Here is a 26,051-nt window from a genome sequence, read left to right on the forward strand (position 1 = left end):
TAAACGCAATTCGAAATGACGTTCAATTGTATACAATACTTTATTTCCTTTTATTTTTTATATTTATTGTTGGATTGATGAATAATTGTATCTACCTAAAAAAAACATATTTATCTAGAATGGGCATGTCTCATTGAAAGTGTGTTTTAGTATACGCACGTATAAACAACCACTTACCTATATTTTAACACTTCCATACATTTGAAGCTCCAAATTATAATTATTCTGAAACACAAATTCTTTAAGCTCTTCAAAATCAATTTCATTTAAATCGGAAAAGTTGGATAAATCACCAATAAAGGTTAGGTTAGGGCAATGGTTGACTAACGAATGGAAGGATTCTCTTGTCAGCCCCGACTCCGTTGCAACACGAAAAAACTCAATATTTCTCAAAAATCCACTTAATAGTACATTTTCGAGAAACTTTGTATCTATGCACCTTGAAATTTCTTGATACGGTTCCTCTTCAAATGTAAATGTCAATTGCTTTAAATTTGGCAATCTTCTTAAAATCTGAAAGCTCATTTCAGAGCTAGAGCTTGTCATTTTCAACTTTTCCAAAAGAAGATGGTTCTGATAAATTGGGTCTTGTAGCGTTACTTTACCAGTAAAGCTTCGCAAATTGGGACACAATTCAAGAATTTCTGCAAAGCAAATAGGAGGGTTCTGGTTTAGTAGTACCATATTTTCGATTTCTAGTCCATAGTCTCGCAAATACGCATATAATGGCCAAATGTTGTTACTAAAATCTAAATTTATGTGCAATTCCCTGAGCTTTACGTTGAATTCCTTAACGTATTTTAAAGGTATATGCACACTTTTCAGAAACGGACATTGCTTTGTCAGTTTACTAACCCATTTTTCTTCCCACATTTCTTTGAATTCGAAGAGTCTGTCGGGAAACCGATGTTCTAGGATAGAAACTAAGTCAGAAGGTACAGGTCCGCCAAAGCTTTCTAAACTTCGGCATAGTTCCAAAATTTCTATTACACATTCTTCATTGCAATCAGTCCCTGCTATTCCAAAGTGTTTAATTTTTGATAGGCAGCATTCACCACAATCATTAGGCATTGAAGCAAAATTTAAAAATGCAAGAATCCCTTCTTCGTTCACTAGTTGCGAGTCAGTTACATCGATGTATACCAAATTTTTCGCACTTTTGCCAATAACACTCAAAGCCATATTATCACATATTTCTCTTAATGTAACACAAGTCAAATTTTTCATTTGATACAATGAAAAATGTAAGAAAAAATTTGCCATTCTCAAATATTGAAGTTCTTTTCTTGGACTTAATCGAGCTGCAAAACTCAAGCACTTAAGCTGACTGAAGTTGTGTTTTTGCAATAATTTATATAAACGTATACATTCTTCAATAGATAAATAAAACGACACATCTTTGCTGAAAAGACACAGATCTTGGCAGTTTGAATCCAGTAAAATATCCAGAATATCTAACAAATTCCCATGTTTACAAAAATAAGTAATTGATTTGTCGATCATAATTTTTATTATGTCACGCGGAAGAATGGATCGAAGTTTTTCACGAAAAGAGTTTAAGTTTACATTTTCTCCGCATAAAATATCATTGAGATCGTATAGAACTTGTTCCAAAACTATAGAAAAAAGTGTACTAACTTTTTGTCTAGGAGGCATAATAAGAAAATACAAACTGACACAAGGGAACTTGTCTTTGGGATTTCCAGAAAGCAGATCTTCCCCATTGCGCTCAGATATAAATAGAATGAAATTATTGCCACCTACATAAATGTTTTTTGTTTCAGAAAAGATGACCATCTAAAGATAATGGTTGCGTCCCACACTTAACTCATAGCTACTTACACAGACAAAATGTATGGAAGACAGAGTCCAACAAAAACAATTTAATGACACCAATCAATTGGGTATTTCTGCTCTTCTGTCCTCAGTTTCTGAGGCTTCTAGCATGCGTTAACTTCACCACACACAGCCGAAAGACAACAAGATACCTAACCCTTATTTTTAACATTAATTAAACAAAAATTTCTGAAAAAAGTTTTCTAAAGAAAAATAAAGGCCATATTAGACTTGAGATCAAAAGAAATAGAAACCTACAACAACTCAAACTCAAAAAGACGAGAAATTACTCTTCAATAACAAATGAAACCCAAAACAAACAGAAATTAAATAAACAATCATAGCCAAAAAAACATACAACAGGTAGTAATATAAATGAGTAAATCAACCTTTAAACGAGTAAAGTTTAAGTTGAATATGCAAATCAAGCTTAGAACGAACAAAAATATTTTGCTATTGAAGTATAAACCCAAAACGAAAAAAAATTAAATAAACAGCCCTAGCAAACAAACATACAATAGGTACTAATACTAATGAGTAAATAATCATAAAACGAGTGAAACTTAAATTAAATATGCAAATCAAGCTGAAAACGAACAAAAATGTTCTGTTGTTGAAGTATAAATGAAACCCAAAACGAACAAAAATTGAATAAACAGTCATAGCAAACAAACATACAATAGGTACTAATATAAATGAGTAAATAAATTATAAAACGAGTGAAACTTAAATTGAATATGTAAATCAAGCTTGAAATAGATAAAAATCTCTACAAATAAGAGTTCGGGTTTGCCTCCTTCTCTCACTGTAATGGTTGAATTTTTGCATTAATTGTTGAAAGATTATCAGTTCAATTTCACTGTAATTCACTAATCTTATTTCAATGTAATTTTATTTTCATTTTCAATGCTGCAATAACTGAAAAAAAAATATTTGTAACATAATTCGTTTTCAGTGAAGCATTGATGACGTATTTGGCTTTAGACTTTTGTAGTTAGGGAAGGGGACAGTATCCAAACTGTCGTTTATAGTGAGGCTATATTCGTTTGAACAGTTTTGGAAAGAGCTAACAAAATTAAAATGAATATTTGATATATAATGATATTAATTGCTGAAAGCTCATAAGTTGAAGATTTAATCTTACTGTAATTTTTATGTTTATTTTCAATGCTGTAATAAGTTCAAAAGAAAATATTTGCAATATAATTCGTTTTCAGTAATGTGCCAATGATGCAGTAGGTTTTAGACTTTTACAGTGAGAGAAAGAGGCAAAGCCCAAACTCTTGTTTGCAGTGATATTTGTTTGTTTCAAGCTTGATTTGCATATTCAATTTCAATTTCACTCGTTTTCAGATTTATTTACTCATTTATATTAGTACCTATTGCATCTTTGTTTGCTATAATTGTTTAGTTAATTTCTATTCCTTTTGGGTTTCATTTATACTTCAATAGCAAAATATTTTTGTTCGTTCTAAGGTATATTTATTCATTTATATTGGTAACTGTTGTATGTTTTTTGGTATGATTGTCTATTTAATTTCTGTTCGTTTTGGGTTTCATTTATTCTTTAATAGTAATTTCTGGTCGTTTTTAGTTCCAGTTATTGTAGGTTTATATTTCTTCTGATCTTAAATTTAATATGGCATGTACTCTTATTTAAAAAACTTCTTTTTCGGAAAGTTTTTTTTTTAATTAATCTCTGTTCGTTTTTGAATGCCAGAGTTTCAAGTTTCGAAATTCTCTATTTCAAAATAGTTTTTTCTTCCAAAATAAATTAACAATTTTAGCATGAACTAATAAAATTAAAATGAATATTTGATATATAATGATATTAATTGGTGTGCGGAAAGCTCACCAGCTTAAGATTTTGATTCAGAAAGGGCCAAATTTAAAGCTTTGACGCTTCTAGGCCCAAGTATTTTTGCCGCCCCGTTTTTGCAAAATTTCGGGGAAATCCTCAAAACTTCGGGAATAATGAAAGCCGCAGGGCCAAGTGGAGCTATTTGTAAATCATGGTCTGGATTCACTGCAATTTTTCATTTTATTTTTAATGTTGTAATCATTACAATAGAAAATATTTGTAATATAATTCTTTATTTCAGCATTCATTACTGTAGATGGGCAGTAGCCATACTCTTGTTTGTAGTGAAGAAGTTTTGGAAAGAGCTAATAAAATTAAAATGAATTCCCATGATATTCGGAATAGAACATGGTTAATATTTTTTTTTTGGCTGGTGGGGCATGTAGGGAGGGCAATGTGTCAGCTCCCATAATTTTTGGAATATAAATCGTTAATAAGTTTTTTAGGGGGGAGGGGGTCGGGCCATGGAGGGCGGGCCAGGGGCCAATCCCATGATTTACCATTGATAATTTTGTTGGGGAGGGAAAGGTATCAGGGCATGGAGGACCCCTCACCTCCCATACGTCTTGGAACAAAATATTGTTAATTAATTTTTTTTTTGGGGGGGGGGCGGGGGGTCTGGCCATGGAGGTCCAAGGGTGAGTTGCCATAATTTTTGGAATAAAATATCGTTAACAAGTTTTTTTGGGGGAGGAGGTCGGGGCAAGAGGAGTCAAGGAGTCCGCTCGCTTAAGTTTTGGAATAAAATGTCATTCATAAGTTCTTTGAGTGGGGGTGGGGGTTTGGCTTATCTGATCTTTGAACTATTTTCAAAACCCTCGCATAAGAACCTTCCATGCCTCCTGGACATAACATACAACACTTGTCCCATGGCTCTGGGGGTTTGTGTTCACTGTTCACCCTGAAGTTTTTATTAACTGACCTTTCGGCGTATTTTAACATTAATTGACAAAAGTTTTTACACAAAATAAGTTTTCCAAAGAAAAGTAAAGAACTCCATTAAACAAAAAATGAGAAAAATAAAATAAAATAATCTACCAAGCGTGAAACTACCACAAATCAGCATCGGTAAATAAATGAAACCCAAATCGAACAGAAATTACAATAAATAACCGAGTCAAACTCAAAACAAGCAGAAATAAACATAAGTTGGGCGCAAAACCCCTATGCCATCCCAAGGCCAGAACAAATTTGTACTTTACTGAAAAATACAAATGAATGTGCATTGTCAGTTTAATATACATATACTGATATTTAGTAATCAAAATGTTAAAATTATTTGATTTATTAAAGTTATAAAAGTAAAAATGTTTATATTTTTTCAGTAAAGTGCAAATCTGGGGGGGGGGGGGGCTGTGTTATCCCTGGAGTTTTTATTATATGATTTTTGGTCAATTTTGAACAAAATGGCTATATAAATAATTCGATCGGAGGCATTTGGGGAAAAAGGGGTTGGTGGGGAAGGAGTGGGTAGTTGCCATCGGATCACTTTTGACTCTTAAAAAGGGAACTAGAATTTTTAATTTCTGTAATTATTTTAGTCCCCTCCGAAGTTTAAACGACCACCTCTTCCATAAAACCTTATTTAACCCTGGTGCACAAGTCCCTCGCGCGGGGGGGGGGGGTGTTGACCCCGAAGTTTTCATTATTTGACAATTCCAAAGAAAATATCTCAAATCCATCGAATGCATTTAAGGAAAAGAGGGTGTGGGCAGGGGGGGATAGATGCCCTCCGATCACTTTTAAGTGTTTAAAAGTTAACTCAATTTCCAATCAAATGAGCTACCTCTGAAGTTTATACAGCCACCCCTTACACACAAACGTTATATACCCCCGGGGCATAAATTGAAAACACTTGCCACTGGGCTCTAGGGTGTTGTGTTGACCCTGGAGTTTTTGTGATATGATGTTTTAACAATTTTCAATAACATGCATAGTTCAAAATTTTTATTGGATGGGTTTGGGGAAAAAAGGGCGAAAAGCTAGTTGACCTGCAATCTCTTTTGAGTCTTAAAAAGTGAACTAGAACCTTCGATTTCCAATCAAATGAACCCCTTCTGAAGTTTATACGAGCAGCCCTTCCATAAAAACCATATATACCCCCAGGACACAACTTACAACTCCTGCCCCTGGGAGGTTGTGTCCACCCCCGAGTTTTTGCTATCTAATCCTTGAACTGAAATCAAAATTTTTATAGCATGCACTTGGGGAAAGAGGGGCGTGGGGGCTATTTTCCCTCCAATAACTTTTGTTTCTAAAAGGGCACCATAGCTTCCGATTTCCAATCGAACGAGGCCCTCCGAAGCTTATACGACCATCCCTTCCATATGAAGCGTCTGTGGGGAAACATTGGAGCCTTTTGGCCTTGAGTTTGGTGGAAGGGGGCTAGTTGCCCTCGGATCACTTGACTTAAAAAGGGAACTAGAACTTTCAATTTTGAATCATTCGAGTCCTCTCCGAAGTTTATACAACCATCTTTTCCTTAAAAACCTTAGATGCCCCCGAGGCATAAGTTACAACCCTTCACCCGTTTGTTTTTGTTTTTTGTTTTTTTTGGGGGGGAGGGGGTTATGTTGACCCCGAAGTCTTTGTCATCTGATCATTGGACTATTTCAAACAAAATGGCTATCTCAAAATTTTTATCGGATGCATTTGGGGAAAAGAGGGTAGGGGGGGGGGGTATAAACCCGCCGATTACTTTTAATGACGCTTAAAAATGTAAATTGAAATTTAAATTTCCAAAAAAATGATTCACCTCTGATATTTATACCACCGTCCCTCACATAATAGCTCATCTGCACCAGGGGAATAACTTTCAAGTAGGAATGGGTGTGCCAGCGCTACGAGTACAAGATCACTGACCCCCAACGAGGTAGAATACAGACGGGGCACCACTGCTGCAATCTATAACAAGTCTAACTGTACAAGATCACGTGTCTTTTTCTAGGCCAATCAGAGACTTAGAATACAGGAAGAAGTTTAAATCATTGCCAGATAAGAGCGAGTCTAACGGGACAGTATCACATGTCTCTTTCTAGGTCAATGGATTTACGTAAGGTTTCTCTTACATCAAAATTCAACCTTGAGATTTTGTTTATAATGAACACGTTTTGTGGTTAAAGTAACATATCGTTTCAAGACATAATGGAGCAAACAACGAATACTGTGGATTTAGAAGTTTTAGCTACACAAATTTATAATGTGAGTTATGTTTAGTAAATTTTCGTTGGTTTTTCCAAATAAAATCATTTTTTTATGTAGTCCCCCACCTCTCCCCAATATATTCAAATTCAGGGTATATCTCCCCCCCCCCCTAAAAAAAATATCTTCATACTTCGTTTCAAAATATACTCTTTTTTCCACTATATAACCCCCTCCCCACACCTCCCGACATTCGTCACCAATTAATTCTTAAAATTGAAGTTATTCTTTTACTCAAAAAGTGTCTTTTCTCCTTCATGCGTTAAAACCATCAAAATCATTTTAGCACGCATTGTCTAAATTAACAAAACATATATGAATACGTCTCAAAAAGTTGATTTTGTAAACAAATCCTTTCGCACGCGCCTAGTCTAAATTAACAAAACAAGGGTGCTATTCCAACCACAAGGAAAGTATTAAGCTTGCGGGTTCGCATAATTCTAGATGGTCCGAAAAAGGGACGAATTATTTGCAAAATTAATACCCAAAAGAGATTTTTTTAGGACATGGAAATTATGTAAAGGGGGGGGGGGTAAAGCATAGCATATATTAAATAGGTATAACCAGGAAATTGATTTTCTAACATCGATATCGAAGAGGGGTGAGTTTGGTTTTTCACTACAATCTGTACGGTTTGTCTTTACATGAAAAACTAAAATTTTAATTCTTTTTAAGGATAATTTCGAGCAATGTACCCCACCTGACAAGAAGGCTAGGGTCAATGATGCTACACCCATGCAGCGGTTAGAGATGGCTGGTTCATCCATGCCCCCAAAATCCCAAAGGAGAAATGCTACCCCGCCCATGCGCTGCTTACAAAACAGTGAAGTCACCAGGCTTTCAAGACTAACCGTCATCGTTTATGGCAAGAATGGCGGGCCTTCAAGACCAACGCCCTCCATACAAGGCGAGAATGAGCCTCCTTCAGCCCTTAACATGCAAGCAGCAGATCTTAATGTATGTTTAAATTTTATTTCCGCTAATAATTTTTCTCCCAAGTCAATTTGAAGGACAGGGATTGTACCTTTAGACTTTGAATTAATTCCAGAATAATACAGCTTCTAATTTGTGCAATATTGTTGTCAACTTTCAATTACAGCTTGCCAAGATTTTGGGGCAATCAATAAGAGATGCGAGACTTAACGATCCCCATTTTATCATATGTTTCAGAAAATCTTGAAAATAACAGACTTGCATTAATGGATGTAATTATAGGATCAAAGTAGATTGGTTTATACACATTGAAAATACGCTATTTTCAGGAGATGACCTGAAGGAGTTAGACTGCCCCCTTTCAAACCAAGTAAAGAACCCGTTTTTTTCCAAAGCAGATAGAGCATTAATATGAAATTTTGGGGGGTTGTTCGAACAAAATCAAAATCTACTATGTCTCGTTTAGATTGTAAATATGTTATATCACTAATGCATATGGGGTGGCTATTAAATTGGAACTTTCAGGATATATAGAGTAGTTAGAGTGGGGAACAGTGAATTAACCCAATGGTACTATGTGCGCACAGATCGTGATGTTGCTACTGCTTCTGCTGCTACTACTGCTACTACTAAGCGTGTTTTTTTAAGCAAACGTTTTGAACAATTAGAAAATATTCAAGTCTTTTAAAAATACGATGATTTAGACACTTTGAAAATAATCTATTTTCTTTATTGGTTACATCGGTTCCATATGCACTACCCTCTCACCCATCTGAAGAAACAAGTCACGAAATGATTCAAATTGAACCGCCAATGGAGTTTTGTGAGATTCAGGTCACTGAAATACCAGATATCGACGACCAAGATCTCGAACACTACGGTAAATTCTTACAGGAGTGCTATGGAGATGCTAGTGTTAATTTAAATGAAACTTTTGCCGTTGACACGGAATGGGTAGACAATTTATTGAATAATTATTTAGATGTAGACGCTAAAACAGCTGAGCAAAACATTGCAGTTACGTCAGAGGGCGATTTACCGTGGTTAAGCCCGAACACAATCCAAGTTTTAGATAATTTTTCAAAGAGTTAAATGAGAATCCTCCCCCTACTGATTTAATGGACATCGTCCCAGTTCAACCAAATATAATTGAAGAACAATTTGCTTGGGCAGATTCACACAGCCCAGATACACTCGAGGCGATGCTAAGGGAACTGGGAGATTTTACTCCACAGACCAGCCCTATTGTTGAACAAAGTGGGGGAGAGGGTTTAGATAGTGATAAACGAGGGGGAGAGGGTTTAGCTAATATTTATGATATACAATAGCCGTTTTTAATACAAATTGAATATATTCGAAATTGAATACAATAGCCGTTTTACAGCAAAATTTGGTGATCCGTTTAATACACTAATGGGGGGAAATTTTATAACCGACCCCAATTATATCGTTCATTAATACGTAGAAAAAATTCGTGCACTTTTAGAAACCCAGATTTAGGTGTGGGGAGGTAGGGACAATATCAAAGCCTCAATTGTTTTAAAAATATTTTATCTAAATGAGAGTCATAGTGAGGTCTATGACGATTATATACCCAATGAGATGTTGGTGTTGCACTCTTATTCGGAGAATTACGAGACAGTATTTATGCAAAGGATAGGCAATATTGTCGCTCATCTCGAAAATTAAAATGAGTATGGGATTGGTTCCGTAGTTTTATTTATTGAAAATTGAAGTGTAAATATATGTAGATTTAAAAAAGATTTTATTTTAAGAGGGGTGCTGGTGGGCTAAGGGAAATAGTTTTAAAATATAATTCCTATTTAGAAGGATGTCAGGGCATTCAACGAATCTGTTTCGATACAGGTCAAAAATATTTCATGTACGCTTTCCTCATATCAGCTTTCGAACTTCTAGCAGATGTCGCTACAAAGAAAAATTTTGACTACTGGCAGTGCATGGAAAGGAGGGGTCTGATTTTAACACAGTAGATTTCTTTTGTTTAGCGGAAAAATTTCCAGTACCAATCAGGGAAATAGATATTTTTGAACGGGCCAACGCCCATCTAAATATCGATGTTACTGTGCTCCAATACGAAACAGAATTTCAAAAGGGTATACTTTCCAATAGAAAGGGTGTAATATTCCCAGTAAGGGCCCTGTCGATTGAATCGGTGAAACACTGGGTTTGGTTGTTGTACAAACCGCCTAGAAAACCCAATTCAATATGCCATTTCAATCCTATTACGGATATTAGTAGAGTTCTGGGAGGGGGTAAAGATCTAGGGGTGCGATACTATTGTCCAATGTGTATGTCCCAATTTCGTAGTGATTTAAAGCTACAAAATTATATGAAGCATTGTAAAAGACACGGATATCAATCGGTGGAAACAGTTTCGGGTAACCGTGCAATTTTACGCTTTAAAAATTTTCAGAATACGCTCCTGCAAAGCAATACAATAAGTTTGGATTGTGAAGCCAAGCTGATGGATGTCAACGACCCCCAATTTCCGAATCGTATCAAAGAATATCAAGCCATAGTAGCTTCCTATGCTCATGCACAAAGAGACAGCTCTAACACTATGCAATTGTTAGAAATAGTCAAAACATTGGACTTGGATGAGTTAATGATCAAAGCATTGATTAAATTAATTGTCACTGCAAATGGAGCTATTTCCCGTTTGAGAAATACCCACTACCCAATGATATTGTCAGCAGATGATCACCTGAACAATAAAAATCAGAAAATTTGTTGGGTTTGTAAGGGGGAATTTGAAGAGGGGACTAAGGGGAAAGGGACTAGGGGAAAAAACTAGAAGGGGGAAGGGGAAAGCCAGGGATCATAATCACTTGTGGCAGGAAATATCTTCAGGGGGCAGTAGTTTTCGAGGTGTGGCACACAAATCGTGCAATGTGAATGTAAGCCAGCAGTTTTTTATACCGGTTTTCATTCACAATTAAAATTATGATTTGAAATTTATTTTATTGGCTTTGGCACGTATGCACAGAGAGGGAGGGGGAGTAGATAGTCCATGGGTAAATAACTCATTTGCATACAATATTATCCCCAAATCTGCTGAGAAGCTGGTGCTTTTAGAGTTGAAATGGCAAGCAGTGGGTAATGGACATACGTGCTGGAATAAAATCCGTTTTTTAGACTTTCAGTTTCTTCCCCAAGGCTCTGAGTCAATTGATTCAGGTGCAGAAAAGCGACAATTTTGATACTTTCCCTCTGCTTAACCAACACTTTCCAGACAGTGAAATGTATGACTTACTGACCTGTAAAGGCATATATGCATATGACTATTACTGCTCTGGCGCGCGGTTAAGTGAGGAGAAACTACCTCCAATTGATACATTCTATACTTCAATTATAAATAGTGACTGCACTGACGAGGACTATGAATTTGCTAAGAGGGTATGGGCTAAGGGTAATTTTAAAAATGATTGGGATTATTGTAGAATGTACTTGGCCAGTGATGTGTTAACTCTTTTAGACATTGTCTGCAAAAACACAGATCAAATTTATTCAGAGTTCGGGCTAGACATTGGCTATTATTTTTCAACACCGCACCTCGTCATGGACTTAATTCTAAAAATTATTAGGGAGTAAATAGGGTTGATCACCGATGTGGATCAACACCTGTTTGTAGAAAGATCTATGAGGGGTGGGTATGTTTTTCATGGGGATCGCGTCCTAACAACGGATCCAGTTTTTCTTGACATGAACTCATTGTACCCCTCGGCAATGTCTAACAATAGTTTACCATGTGGCAATTACAAATGGCTTTAAAATCCTTGTGACCTCCCCGACATTCACACTGGCGAGGATAATGGTCCACAAGGATGGTGGACCATTATTTCCGTGCGTGAATAGACCTGTGACCAAGGAGTCATTGAGCCCATACAATCGGTCTTTGGTCGACGATATGGGCATGCATTGGACCTCCTCCACGTAGAAACTAATTGCCGATCTGAACCCAAAACAGAATATTGTTGTTCACAACGTCCTATTCCGGTGGATGATGAGCAATGATTTCAGGGTCACAAAAATACACATGGCCCTGCAATTTTATCAGAAACCCAACTTGAAGACGTTTATTGACACCTTTGTCAGTAAACGCTTAATTGCAAAAGGTAAAGACGAAGCAGAAATATACAGACTTATTATAAATTCAGTTTTTGGCAAAATGTGTGCAAGCCTACAAAACAAATCACGTTGTGACGTCGTAACATGCCCAAAAGAATGTGCACCAATTATTGCCGATCCCAATTGTACAAGATTCACGAGCATAGAGCCGAATATGGTTCTGCTACACAGAAAAAGATAAATGTTGTTCTGAATAAGAATACTGCGGGGGGTAGTTCAGTACTTGAAATTTCCAAAAAACCAATGTTGTCGTTCTTTTACAATGTGTGCAAGGTACAATGGCCAAGGGAGGGGGAGGTTCAGGGTGACTATGAAGACACATATTTTCTCTTGTTAAAAGTCAAAACAGAAAATTTATTACGTGATTTGGAAAATGGGGTGTATATCATATCACGGATAGACTACACCGACTGGTATGAGAGCATCTACCAAGAGCTGGTGAAATTTTAGACCCCCAATCAATTATTAATAATAAAGTTAGAGACGGGAGTGATTTAATATCCAAAGGAGTGTTCTCCGGTCCTGAAGTTTACTTTGTGGAAACACACGGCAAGGATGTAAAGCAGGCGTGCAAAGGGGTGCCTACATACTTTGTAGAAAATAATTTCGACATGAGTGTCTACGGAAACTGTGTAGATAGTTGTCTGGAGCTAAGAGCAAAAGTGCTAGCAATTCGTTCTCTACAGTATAGGAACTATACTGTTAGAGTGGAAAAAATGCCATGTCAGGCATATCCGAGAAGGTCTATGTGCTCCAGAATGGTTTAAAAGTACTCCCCCACGGCCACTATCGAATTCCAGATCGAGCTGAATGTGTGGACTATCGAAACCAACTCGGTCTGGATAAGATAACTTAAACTCAAATAGTACTTGGTGGCTGGAGGGGACAACATCAATTTCTTCTCATTTTCATTGCGATTTTGCTACTGCAGCTATAGTATACAGTTTCTTTTCCGCTTCCCGCTCGGCCCCGGGGGTCCCACCAGCGGCCAGCCTTCGGCCCCGGCCCGACCTTCAGCCCCGGGGGGTAAAGGGACCCTTGGGGGAGGGAATTCTCATTTTCACTTCTTAGTCTAGAAATTCGTTCAACTGTGCAGCTATTGTTCTTGCTGTATTTTAAGTTGTTTTTTTCAATAAGTGGAAAATATTGTTGTTGATGTTGCTATTATTGTACAAATAGTGTGTACTATTCGTGTTGTATTTTAAGTTTTTTTGTAATAAATGAAAAATATTGCTATTCGTGCTGTATTTTAAGTTGTTTTTGTCAATAAAGGATAAAAATATGTTTTTCTTGTTCTTGTTATTGACTAGGTAGATCTAAGGGAAAATTATTATTTATTCATTAGACAAGTAGGGTTTACAGTTAGTTGTAGTCCGACTGTTCTCAACAGCAGTAGTATGTATAAATTTAAAACACAATTCAGATAGTTTCTGTGTGGGCCGTTAATGTCAGGTAAAACGTTTAGAATGTTTATTAAAAAGTCAGAGATGTACGAAAAGGAATTTTCAGAGAAATCGATACTACTAGCAGACTCATAACACCATTAATTATTGACTTAGTATAAAAAATTAATAAAAAAAAGTTCTTTTGCATAGACCAAATTCAACTACACAGGTATTTCATAGCATCAAAAGGACCTTACAACATTTCACAGAATCAAGAGACTACTTTTGCCATCTTCACACCTATAGCTATAGATGGCATCACAGTCACTCAGACAAACGGCTATAGTGTGAGAGACATGCAAAATCAGCATCGAGAGAGACTACTATTGCCATCTTTACACCTATAGCTATAGATGGCCGCAGAGTCACTCAGACACATTGCTATAGTGTGAGAGACATGCAAAAAGTTAGGTTTATTTAAGGTCACTTGATTCTGTAAAATGTTGTAAGATCCTTTTGATGATATGAAATACCTGTGTAGTTGAATTTGTTCTACGCAAAAGTATTTTTTTAGTAATTTTTGACACTCAGTCAATAATTAATAGTGTTATGAGTCGGCTAGTAGTATCGATTTATCTGAAAATTCCTTTTCGTACATCTCTGACTTTTTAATAAACATTCTAAACGTTTTACCTGACATTGAAGACCCACACAGAAACGATCTGAATGATGTTTTAAATTCATACATACTACTGCTGTTGAGAACAGTCGGTCTACAACTAACTGTTAACCATACTTGTCTAATGAATAAATGATAATTTCCCGCGGGGGGGCCGCGGGCGGGACCCCCCAGGACCGCGCAGAAAGCGGAAAAACAAACTCTGTATACAATAGCTGCAGTAGCAAAAAGGCAATTAAATGAGAAGAAATTGATGTTATCCCCCCCACCAAGTACTATTTGAATTTAAGTTAACTTATCCAGACCGAGTTGGTTTCGATAGTCCACACATTCAACTCAATCTGAAATTCGATAGTGGCCGTGGGGAGTAATTTTACATCATTCTCGAGCACATCGACCTTGTCGGATATGCATGACATGGCATTTTTTCCCACTCTAACAGTATAGTTCCTACAGTGTAGAGAGTGAGTTTCTAGCACTTTTGCTCTTGGCACTAGACAACTATCTAAACAGTTTCCGTAGACACTCATGTCGAAATTATTTTCTACAAAGTATGTAGGCACCCCTTTGCACGCCTGTTTTATATCCTTGCCGTGTGTTTTCACACAGTATACTTTAGGACCGGAGAACACTCCTTTGGATATTAAATCACTCCCCGTCTCTGATTTTAACATAAATAGTTGATTGAGGGCCTGACGTTTCAGTAGCTCGGGGTAGATGCTCTCATTCCAGTTGGTGTAATCCATCCGCGAGCTGATGTGTACCCCATTTTCCAAATAATTTAATAAGTCCCTGGTTTTAAATTTTAACAACAGAGAATCTGTGTCCCCATAGTAAACTTGAACCTCCCCCTCCCTTGGCCATTGTACCTTGCACACATTGTAAAAGAACAATATTAGTTTTTTGGAAATTTCAAGTACTGAACTACCCCCCACAATATTCTTATTCGACATTTCTCTTTTTTCTGTGTAGAAGAACCATATTCGGCTCTATGCTCATGAATGTTGTAAAATTCGGATCGGCAATAATTCGTGCACATTCTTTGGGGCATGTTACGACGTCACAATGTGATCTGTTTCGTACGCTTTCACACATTTTTCCAAAAGCTGAATTTAAAATAAGTTCATACATTTCCTTTTCGACTTTACTTTTTGCCTGTGATGGTTTACTGACAAAGGTGTCAACAAACGTTTTCAAACAAGGTTTCTGATCATGTTTCAGGGTCGTGTTTATCTTTGCGACCCTTCAACGACTGCTCAACATCCACTGTAGTAGGATGTGCTGAACAACGATATTATGTTTCTGGTCCGGATGGGCAATTAATTTCTACTTGGAGGGGGTCCAATGCATGCCCATATCCTCGACCAAAGACCGATTTTATGGGCTCAATGACTCCTTGGTCACATGTCTATTCACGTACGGAAATACAAAATCTTTTATTGTATCGTGAAGTTCCGCTGGTATGTGTCCGTCAATTCCAAATAACCATCCTTGTGGACCATTCTCCTCGACAGTGTGAATTTCGGGGATGTCACAAGGATTTTCAAGCCATTTTTAATTGCCTCAGGGTAAAGTGTAGTGAGACATTGCCAAGGGGTACGATGAGTTCATGTCAAGAAAAACTGCATTTGACTTTACACCGGTGTCTTGTCCAGTTGGATCCATTGTTAGGACGCGATCCCCATGAAAAACATACCTACCCCTAATAGATCTTTCTACAAACAGGTGTTGATCCGCATCAGTGACCAACCCTATTTCCTCCCTACTGATTTTTAGAATTAAATCCATGACGAGGTGAGGTGTTGAAAAATAATAGCTAATGTCTAGTCCGAATTCTGAATAAATTTGTTCTGTGTTTTTGCAGACAATGTCTCATAGAGTTAACACATCACTGGCCTAGCACAATCTACAATAATCCCAATCATTTTTACAGTTACCCTTAGCCCATATCTTCTTAGCAAATTCATAGTCCTCGTCAGTGCAGTCACTATTGATAAGTGAATTATAGAATGCATCAATGGGAGGGAGTTTCTCCTCACTTAACCGCGCGCCAGAGCAGTAATAGTCATATGCATGTATGCCTTTACAGGTCAGTAAGTCATACATTTCACTGTCTGGAAAGCGTTGTTTAAGCAGAGGGAAACTATCAAAATTGTCGCTTTTTTGCACCTAAATCAATTGACTCAGAGCCTTGGGGAAGAAACTGAAAGAGTCTAAAAAACAGATTTTACTCCAGCACGTATGTCCATTATCGACTGCCTGCCATTTCAACCATTAAAGCACCAGCTTCTCAGCAGATTTGGGGATAATATTGTATGTAAATGAGTTATTTACCCATGGACTATCTACTCCCCCTCCCTCTCTGTGCATACGTGCCAAAGCCAACAAAATAAATTTCAAATCATAATTTTAATTGTGAATGAAAACCGGTATAAAAAACTGCTGGCTTACATTCACATTGCACGATTGGTGTGCCACACCTCAAAAATTACTACCCCTGAAGATATTTCCTGCCACAAGTGATAATGATCCCTGACTTTCCCCTTCCCTCCTCTAGTCTTTTCCCCCAGGTCCCTTTCCCCTTAGTCCCCTCTTCAAATTCCCCCTTACAAACCCAACATATTTTCTGATTCTTAATGTCAAGACGATCCTCTGCTGACAATATCATCGGATAGTGGGTATTTCTCAAACAGAAATTAGCTCCATTTGCAGGGACAATTAATTTATTCAATGCCTTGATCATACAATCATTCTCGTACAATGTTTTGACTATTTCTAACAATTGCATAGTGTTAGAGCTGTCTTTTTGTGTGTGGGCATAGGAAACTGCTATGGCTTGATGTTCTTTGATACGATTCGGAAATTGTGGGTCATTCACACCCACCAGCTTAGCTAATATTGTCAATGCATTGCATAAATACAGTCTCGTAATTCTCCAAATGAGAGTGCAACACCAACATCTCGTTGTGTACATAATCATCATACACCTCACTATGACCCTCATTTAGATAAAATATTTTTAAAACAATTGAGGCTTTGATATTGTCCCTACCTCCCCACACCTTAATCTGGATTTCTAAAAGTGAACGTATTTTTCCTAAATATTCATGAAGGATATAAATGGTATCGTTTAATAAATTTCCCCCCATAAATGAATTAAATGGATCCCCAAATTTTGCAGTAAAAACGTCTATTGTATTCAATATCTAATTTGTTTTTTAAAATTCCGGTAGCAACAATAATTTTACATCATTACCCCCTCCCCCTTGTATATCATCATCATTAGCTAAACCCTACCCCCCTTGTATATCACTATCTAAACCCTCTCCCCCACTTTGTTCAACAATAGGGCTGGTCTGTGGAGTAAAATCTCCCAGTTCCCTTAGCATTACCTCGAGTGTATTAGGGCTGTGTGAATCTGCCCAAGCAAATTGTTCTTCAATTATATTTGGTTGAACTGGGACGATGTCCATTAAATCAGTGGGAGGAAGATTATCCTTTAACTCTTTGGAGATATTATCTAAAATTTGCATTGTATTATGGCTTAACCACGGTAAATCGCCCTCTGACGTAACTGCAATGCCTTGCTCAGCTGTACTAGCGTCTACATCTAAATAATTATTCAATAAATTGTCCGCCCATTCCGTATCAATGGCATAAGTTTCATTTAAATTAACACTACCATAACACTCCTATAAGAATTTACCGTATCGTTCGAGATCTTGTTTGTCGGTAGCCGGTATTTCAGTGACCTGATTGTCTCGAAACTCTATTGGCGGTTCAATTTGAATCATTTCGTGACTTGTTTCTTCAGATGGGTGAGAGGGTAGTGCATATGGAAAACGATGTAACCAATAAAGAAAATAGATTATTTTCAAAGTGTCTAAATCATCGTATTTTTAAAAGACTCGAATAGCGAACTATATTTTCTAATTGTTTAAAAAGTTTGCTTAAAAAAACACGCTTAGTAGTAGCAGTAGTACTAGCAGAAGCAGTAGCAACATCACGATCTGTGCGCACATAGTACCACTGGGTTAATTCACTGTTCCCCACTCTAACTACTCTATATATCCTGAAATTTCCAATTTAAAAGCCACCCCATACTCATTAGTGATATAACATATTTACAATCTAAACGAGACAAAGTAGATTTTGATTTTGTTCAAACAACCCCCAAAAATTTAATATTAATACTCTTTATCTGCTTTGGAAAAAAACACGGTCTTTACTTGGTTTTAAAGGGGCAGTCTAACTCCTTCAGGTCATCTCCAGAAAATAGCTAATTTTCAATGTGTATAAACCAATCTACTTTGATCCTAGAATTGCATCCGTTAATGCAAGTCTGTTATTTTCACGATTTTCTGAAACATACGATAAAATGGGGACCGTTAAGCCTCGCATCTCTTATCGATTGCCCCAAAATCTTGGCAAGCTGTAATTGAAAGTTGACAACAATATTGCTCAAAATAGAAGCTGTATTATTCTGGAATTAATTCGAAGTCTAAAGGTACAATCTCTGTCCTTCAAAGTGACTTGGGAGAAAAATCATTAGCGGAAATAAAATTTACACTTACATTTAGATCTGCAGCTTGCTTGTTGAGGACTGAAGGAGGCTCATTCTTGCCTTGTATGGAGGGCGTTGGTCTTGAAGGCCCACCATGCTTGCCATAAACGATGACTGTTGGTCTTGAAAGCCTGGTGACTTCACTGTCTTGTGTGGAGAGCATGGGCGGGGTAGCATTTCTCCTTTGGGGTGTTGGGGGCATGGATGAACCAGCCATCTCCAACCGCTGCATGGGAGTAGCATCATTGACCCTAGCCTTCTTGTCAGGTGGGTGATATTACTCAAAATTGTCCTTAAAAAGAAATTAAGTTTTAGTTTTTCATGCAAGGAAAAACCGTACAAATTATATTGAAAAACCAAACTCCCCCTCTTCGATATCGATGTTAGAAAATCAATTTTCAGGTTTTCATCTATTTAATATATGCTATGCTTTACCCCCCCCCCTTTACATAATTTCCATGTCCTAAAAATATCTCTTTTAGGTACTAACTTTGCAAATAATTCGTCCCTTTTTCAGACCATCTAGAATATTGCTACCCGCAAGCTTAATCCTTTTCTTGTGGTGGGAATAGCACCCTTGTTTTGTTAATTTAGACAAGGCGCGTGCGAAATGATTTGTTTACAAAATAACCCTTTTGAGACGTATTCAAATATGTTTTTGTTAATTTAGACAATGCGTGCTAAAATGATTTTGAGGGTTTTAACGCATGAAGGAGAAAAGACACTTTTTGAGTAAAAGAATAACTTCAATTGATAGAATTAATTGGTGACGAATGGTGGGAGGAGTTGGGGGGGGGGGTTTACATAGTGGAAAAAAGAGTATATTTTGAAACAAACTATAAAGATTTTTTTTGGGGTGGGGGGGGGGGTAATACCCTGAATTTGAATATATTGGGGAGAGGTGGGGGACTACATAAAAAAATGATTTTATTGGGAAAAACCAAAGAAAATTTACTAAACAGAACTCACAATATAAATTTGTGTAGGTAAATCTTCTAAATCCACAGTATTCGTTGTTTGCTCCATTATATCTGGAAACGATATGTTACTTTAACCACAAAGCTTGTTCATTATAAACAAAATCTCAAGGTTGAATTGCGATGTAAGAGAAACCTTACTTAAATCAATTGACCTAGAAAGAGACACGTGATACTGTCCCGTTAGACTCGCTCTTATCTGGCTATGATTTAAACTTCTTCCTGTATTCTAAGTCTCTGATTGGCCTAGAAAAAGACACGTGATCTTGTACAGTTAGACTTGTTATAGATGGCAGCAGTGGTGCCCCGTCTGTATTCTACCTCGTTGGGGGTCAATGATCTTGTACTCGTCGCGCTGGCACTCCCATTCCTACTCTTACAACACCTTCCCCGGGCTCTGGGGGATTGTGTCGATCCCTGATTTTTTTTATTTGATCTTTAAACTATTTTGAACAAAATAGCTATCTCAAAATTTTGTTTGAATACGTTTGAGGAAGAGGGTTTGTGTGAGGGTGGGGGGGTAGATGCCCTCCGTCAATTTTTGACTCTTAAAAAGGTAAATAGAACTTTCAATTTCCAATCTAATCAGAGGCCTCTGAAGTTTATACGACCACTACTTACATAAAAGCCTTAAAAGCCCCCGATGCATAACTTACAAGACTTGCCCACTGGCTCCGGGGGGTTGTGTCAAACTCGGGATTTTGTTATTTTATCTTTAAATTATTTTGGACAAAATGGTTATCAAAACTTTTTATCGGATGCATTTGGGGAAAAGGGTCTTGGAGGGGAAGGGGGATCGCCGCCCTCCGATCACTTTTGACTCGTAAAAAGGGCATTAGAAATTCTTATTTAAAATCAAATGATCCCCCTCTGAAGTTTATACTACCATCCCTTCCATAAAAACCATAAAAACACTTGTCCCGGGTTCTGGGGGATTGTTTTATCCCTGGAGTTTTTGTTATATGGTTTTTGGTCAATTTTGAATAAAATGGCCATATGAATAATTCAATCGGACGCATTAGGGGAAAAGAGGGTTAGTGGGGAAGGGGTGGCTAGTTACCATTGGATCACTTTTGACTTAAAAAGGGAACTAGAATTTTGAGTTTCTAATTATTTTAGTACCCTCCGAAGTTTATGCGACCACCTCTTCCATAATACCTTATAAAACCCTGGTGCACAAGTTACAACCCTTAGTTCCCTCGCGCTCTGGGGAGGGGAATACGTTGACCCCGAACTTTTCATTATTTGATAATTCCAAAGAAAATACCTCAAATCCATCGAATACATTTGAGGAAAAGAGGACGTGGGGATAGATACCCTTTGATCACTTTTAACCGTTAAAAAGTTAACTCAATTTCCAATCAAATGAGCTGTTTCCGAACATTATACGGCCACTCCTTACATACAAACATTATATGCCCCCAAGGGATAACTTGAAACATTTGCTAGTGGGCTCTGGCGTGTTGTGTTGACCCTGGAGTTTTTGTGATATGAGGTTTGAACTATTTTCAATAAGATGCCTATTTCAAAATTTTGATTGGATGGGATTGGAGTAAAAATGGCGAACAGCCAGTTGACCTCCACTCTTTTGACTCTTAAAAAAGTGAACTAGAACTTTCGATTTCCAATCAAATGAACCCCTTCTGAAGTTTATACGAGCAGCCCTTCCATAAAAACCATATATACCCCCAGGGCATAACATACAACTCCTGCCCCAGGTCCCTGGGGGGTTGTGTCCACCCCCAAGTTTTTGTTGTATAATCCTAGAAATAAGATTATAATTTTTATCGCATGCATTTGGTGAAAGATGGGCAAGGGGGCTATTTGCCTTCCGATAACTTTTGATTCCTAAAAGGGCATTATAGCTTCCGATTTCCAATCGAACGAGGCCCTCCGAAGCTTATACGACCATCCCTTCCATAGGAAGCGTCTGTGGGGAAAAAATGGAGCCTTATGGCCTTGAGTTTGGTGGAGGGGGGCTAGTTGCCCTCGGATCACTTGATTTAAAAAGAGAACTAGAACTTTCAATTTTGAATCATTTGAGTCCTCTCCGAAGCTTATAAACTATTGATGGAGCCTTATGGCCTTGAGTTTGGTGGAGGGGGGCTAGTTGCCCTCGGATCACTTGACTTAAAAAGGGAACTAGAACTTTCAATTTTGAATCATTTGAGTCCTCTCCGAAGCTTATAAACTATTTTGATCTTTAAACTATTTTGAACAAAATGGCTATCTCAAAATTTTGATGAGAAGCATTTGGGGAAAAAGGGGCCTTGGTATGGGGGAGGGGTGTTGCACTACGATCACTTTTGACTCTTAAAAAGGACAATAGAGATTCTGATTTACAATCGAATGAGCCCCCTCCGAATTTGATACAACCATCCCTTCCATAAAAATCTTATATTCCCTTGGGGCATAAATTACAACACTTGCCCCAGGGTCCTGGTGGGCTGTGTTATCCCTGGAGTCTCTGTTATATAATCTTTGGTCTATTTTAAATAAAATGGCCATATAAAAATTCAATCAGACGCATTTGGGGAAAAGAGGGTTGGCGGGGGGGGGGGGGGCGGGGTTAGTTGCCATCGAATCACTTTTGACTCTTAAAAAGGGAATTACAACTTTCAATTTCTGATCATTTGCGTCCTCTCCGGGGTTTATACGGCCACTTCTTCCATAAAAAATGTATATGCCCAAGGGCATATGCCCAAGGGCATAATGTATATGCCCCAGAGCCCAAGGGCTCTGGGGGTTTGTTTCGACCCCAGAGTTCTTATCATTATGTTTGGACTATATTTAACAAAATGGCTATCTCAAAATTTTTATCGGATGGGTTTGGGGAAAAAAGGGCGTGGGGGGCAAATTACCCTTTGATCTCTTTTGACTCTTTAAAAATGAATTGGAAATTTCAATTTCCAATCAAATGAGCCCTCTTTGAAGTTCATACAAGCATTCCTTCTATAAGAACCATATATGTCCCTAGGCATGACTTACAACGCCTGCCCCAGGCCCTGGGGGGTTGTGTCGACCCCGGACAAAATTTTAGCTGATGGGTTTGGGGAAAAAAGGGCGAGAAAGGATAGTTGCCTTCCGATCTCTTTTGACTCAGAAAAAATGAACTAAAAATTTTAATTTCCAATCAAATGAGCCCTCTCTGAAATTTATACGAGCATTCCTTCTACAAGAACCATATATGCCCCCAGGGTGTAACTTACAACACCTGCCCCCAGTTCCTGGGGAGGGATGTCATCTACGGAGTTTTTGTTATATGATCTTTGAACTATTTTTAACAAAATAGCTATCTCAAAATGTTTATCGCATGTATTTGGGGAAACAGGGCATGGGTGGGCTAACTACCCTCCGATCACTTTTGGCTCTTAAAAAGGGCACTAGAACTCCCGATTTTCAATCGAATAAGCCCTCTTTGAAGTTTATACGAAGACCTCTTCCATATGAAGTGCCACTGGGGGAAAAAAATAAATAAATAATAAAACATTGGAGCCGTATGACCTTTACTATAGGCAACGCTATAGCGTTGTCTTTGATTGTAAGATAGAGCACATAGACATATATATCATATACTTTTTTTCTGTGGCTACTTCCAAAGAAACCTATCCGACTCTAACAAGTCAGTATCAAATCAGATTTACCATCATACTGCAAGATTTCTAGGGTTGCAACTCATGGAATAAGAGTGAATGAGGTAGTATTTCAAATCTTGTGACTCACCAATGGACAAGAATTGTGATACCATTTTCAACGGTAATATTTGTAATTCTATAATTTTTTTGTCAACTATTTAAACTTAAAGGTTCTACCATAACGAAAGCTGACACTTTTAATTAAGTTTTAAATGATATTTAGCTTCTTTTTTTTCCCCTATAGGATATACTAACTAATTTTTTTTGCAAGTTTTCCATTGCAAAATGAGACAGAATTGCTTGCAACTAACAAATACAACCGGATAATTATATTTGAATCCATTAATATTTGTCTAAGAAGGGCTAGAAAGGAAATAATAGATTCACGTTTTAGATAATTTCTAGAGAAAAGTAAAAATTACCTTTTTTAACATCAAGCATGATTGCGATCACAAAATCATGACTGTGCTTGGTCAAGTACTATGATCGCAAACCCTACTTACGAGTATGAACGAACAATTACTCTACATGCTGATTAGAACGTTTTACAGTTAATCTTTGAGTAGTTGGCAGCGACGATAGAAAAGAATGAATGGCAGGGCTGATAAGGAACGGGATCAATATCGCCTCAGAAATACATATGTTGATCATCTATGTATCATATAATTCACAACTCTCACTATGTGCACACCTGACTTTCTTCTTAGAAAGTTAAAAACCCTTGCACAAAATCCATTACTGACACTACATCATCGGTACTTAATTTTATTTTTTTTTCAACAAGTATGGCTATAGTGTGGTTCGGGCATAACGCTTAAGGCCTAGATGTCTGAGTATGAGCAGTAGACTAAACGTTTTTTATACTTTCGTGAGTATATCACCGTCTCAAATACAACATCTGAATCAATTAGTAGAAAGAATTATATATCTATTTCATTTAACCAGCCAGTTTCAAAAGTTCTGGTTTCAGTTAACGTTTCACAATGAAAAAGGAAAAGCTTTAGAAGAAAAATTAAACATTTTAGTGAAAAAAACTGACAGGATAATATCCTTTTCGTATGCAAAAAAGGAAAAGATGATGGAAAGACAGAATTTTTCGTTTTGTGTAATTAAAGAATGGTCCTTTCCAACTTCTTCGATAGATTTTAACTCATCGTCTGAGTTATAATTTTTTTTAATGGTCTATTGAGGCTCATTTTCTTACTATGATCTCCAATGGGGCAAAAAGCTTTAAAACAGAACTGAATTTACGCTCTGTAGACATGGTGTTAATCGAACTACAATCGTTAAGAAACATTAAAATTGTAGGATAAGAAATTAACAACTCTTTTATATACACTAGAATTAAATTTATGCTTCGGATAAATGATATTAAATTAACATAAATTATCAAAGAACATCAAGATAATTTTAGAATACTCCAAGTTCCTCTCATAAACGTGTCAACAAAAGGTGCGTTAAGTTAACAGAAAATACAAATTTCCAAAGAATTAACATTTAGACGCAGCAGCATTGACAAATGAAGAAGAAGCTGGGAGTAAAGACAACAAACAATTTCGGTGTCTGAAATAACACCTGAATTAGTGAAACCTATTGAGTCAAATATAGTTAGCAGCAGATTTTTTACGATTCCAGTTTTCTAACAAAGTATAGAGATACCGTACTTTTAAATAACTATATTTCATTTGTCAAACAAAGGTTCCCAGGCATGTAAAGATCCATCATCAGCACAGGAAAAAATTAGGTCGCTTTCGTCATGATACCAAGCAGCAAACAAGGTACAGACCATATCGCCAGCCCTATTTTTAGCGTGGCCTTCATGTTCAAATATTTTGCCATTTGGAGAGTACAAAGGGATAGAACCACTACCACCACAAACGATTACCTTATTTTTCTGGATATCAACCACTGGAGTTCTCGTAAAGCCTACTTCTTGAAATTTACTAATCAAGCCCATGGTTCGCAAATCAAAATAATTGATGGCACCAACACTATTTGCATTCACAATTAGATCGGACTCACAAGCAAAAGTATAAGTAGCTGATTGATCTGGTGATCTGTGAGTGCTCAGTTGTTTATAATCTCCACTTCTTAAGTCGTGAACACTAACTTGCCCGGTATATTTGTTGCAGCTAAGAAGGATGTGTTCCGACTTGGATGCAACTTTTGATACGTCAGGCGCATCATCGACTTTGTGCATAAAAGCTTGAGATTCGAGGTCGAAAACGATCAGAGATGTGCCGTTTGCAAATACCATCTTTTGGTTGTCAATTGCGAATGCGGATATGTTTGTATTTTCAAAGAAGGTCGAATTGCTTTCGATTTGTTCTAGAAACAGAAGGAAAGTTGAAATGAAAGTAAATGAACAAGTGAAACTGTTATTAAACAAGAGGATTTTAGGTGAGCGCAAAACTTTCTAGAAGAATAGAAACTTTCTAGGCAAACAAGATAATACTTCGTAATGCAGTTCCTACATTCTAAGCCTTAGAACTTTCTTGCTTAGATTTTAGGTCCTAGAATGTAATAGCTTAGAGAGAGAAAAAAGAACAGTCTTTGACGTAAAAGGAATATAGAGTTTTAACATTGTCGGCGAAGCAAATTTTCGACTCGCTTGTCGAACAGCGAAAATCATAGAGTTCTGATTCATTGTAATGTCCCATTATGGGCAGTTCAAACTGTAGCTGGTATTTGGAACGTTTCAAAGATGACTCTTCCTCAATCATTATTAACAGACCCTGTCCGAAAAGTTTTGATTTCCTTAGCTCTCAATACAAAATGTTAAACTTTTGGTGTGATTTCGGATCTTTCTGTTAAAAAAGTAATATTTCGGA

General features: G+C 37.2%; 2 protein-coding genes across 4 annotated transcripts in view; both read right to left on the reverse strand.

The window, feature by feature from the left end:
* The window catches only part of LOC148941367 (uncharacterized), a 43,766-nt gene extending 41,984 nt beyond the window's left edge, over window positions 1-1,782 (reverse strand). Inside the window, exon 1 of one of the 2 annotated variants that reach the window (XM_089104695.1) lies at window positions 178-1,782. In XM_089104695.1, coding sequence (XP_088960821.1) covers window positions 178-1,656 — 1,479 coding nt within the window. In that variant the 5' untranslated portion in view covers window positions 1,657-1,782. The remainder of the gene's footprint in view (window positions 1-177) is intronic. The other variant, XM_089104694.1, reaches the window with a different exon arrangement.
* Window positions 1-26,051, reverse strand: part of LOC148941366 (uncharacterized) — a 137,276-nt gene that overhangs the window by 94,082 nt on the left and 17,143 nt on the right. Inside the window, exon 3 of one of the 2 annotated variants that reach the window (XM_089104697.1) lies at window positions 24,255-25,548. The exons of the other annotated variant lie outside the window; for it this stretch is intronic. Coding sequence (XP_088960823.1) covers window positions 24,902-25,548 — 647 coding nt within the window. The 3' untranslated portion in view covers window positions 24,255-24,901. Of the gene's footprint in view, window positions 1-24,254; window positions 25,549-26,051 lie in introns of those variants that run through there. 2 annotated transcript variants of the gene reach the window in all.

This window comes from Artemia sp. Qi Xiang Cuo, chromosome 18, assembly GCF_049724085.1.
Source record: "Artemia sp. Qi Xiang Cuo chromosome 18, ASM4972408v1, whole genome shotgun sequence".
NCBI classification, from domain to species: domain Eukaryota; kingdom Metazoa; phylum Arthropoda; class Branchiopoda; order Anostraca; family Artemiidae; genus Artemia; species Artemia sp. Qi Xiang Cuo.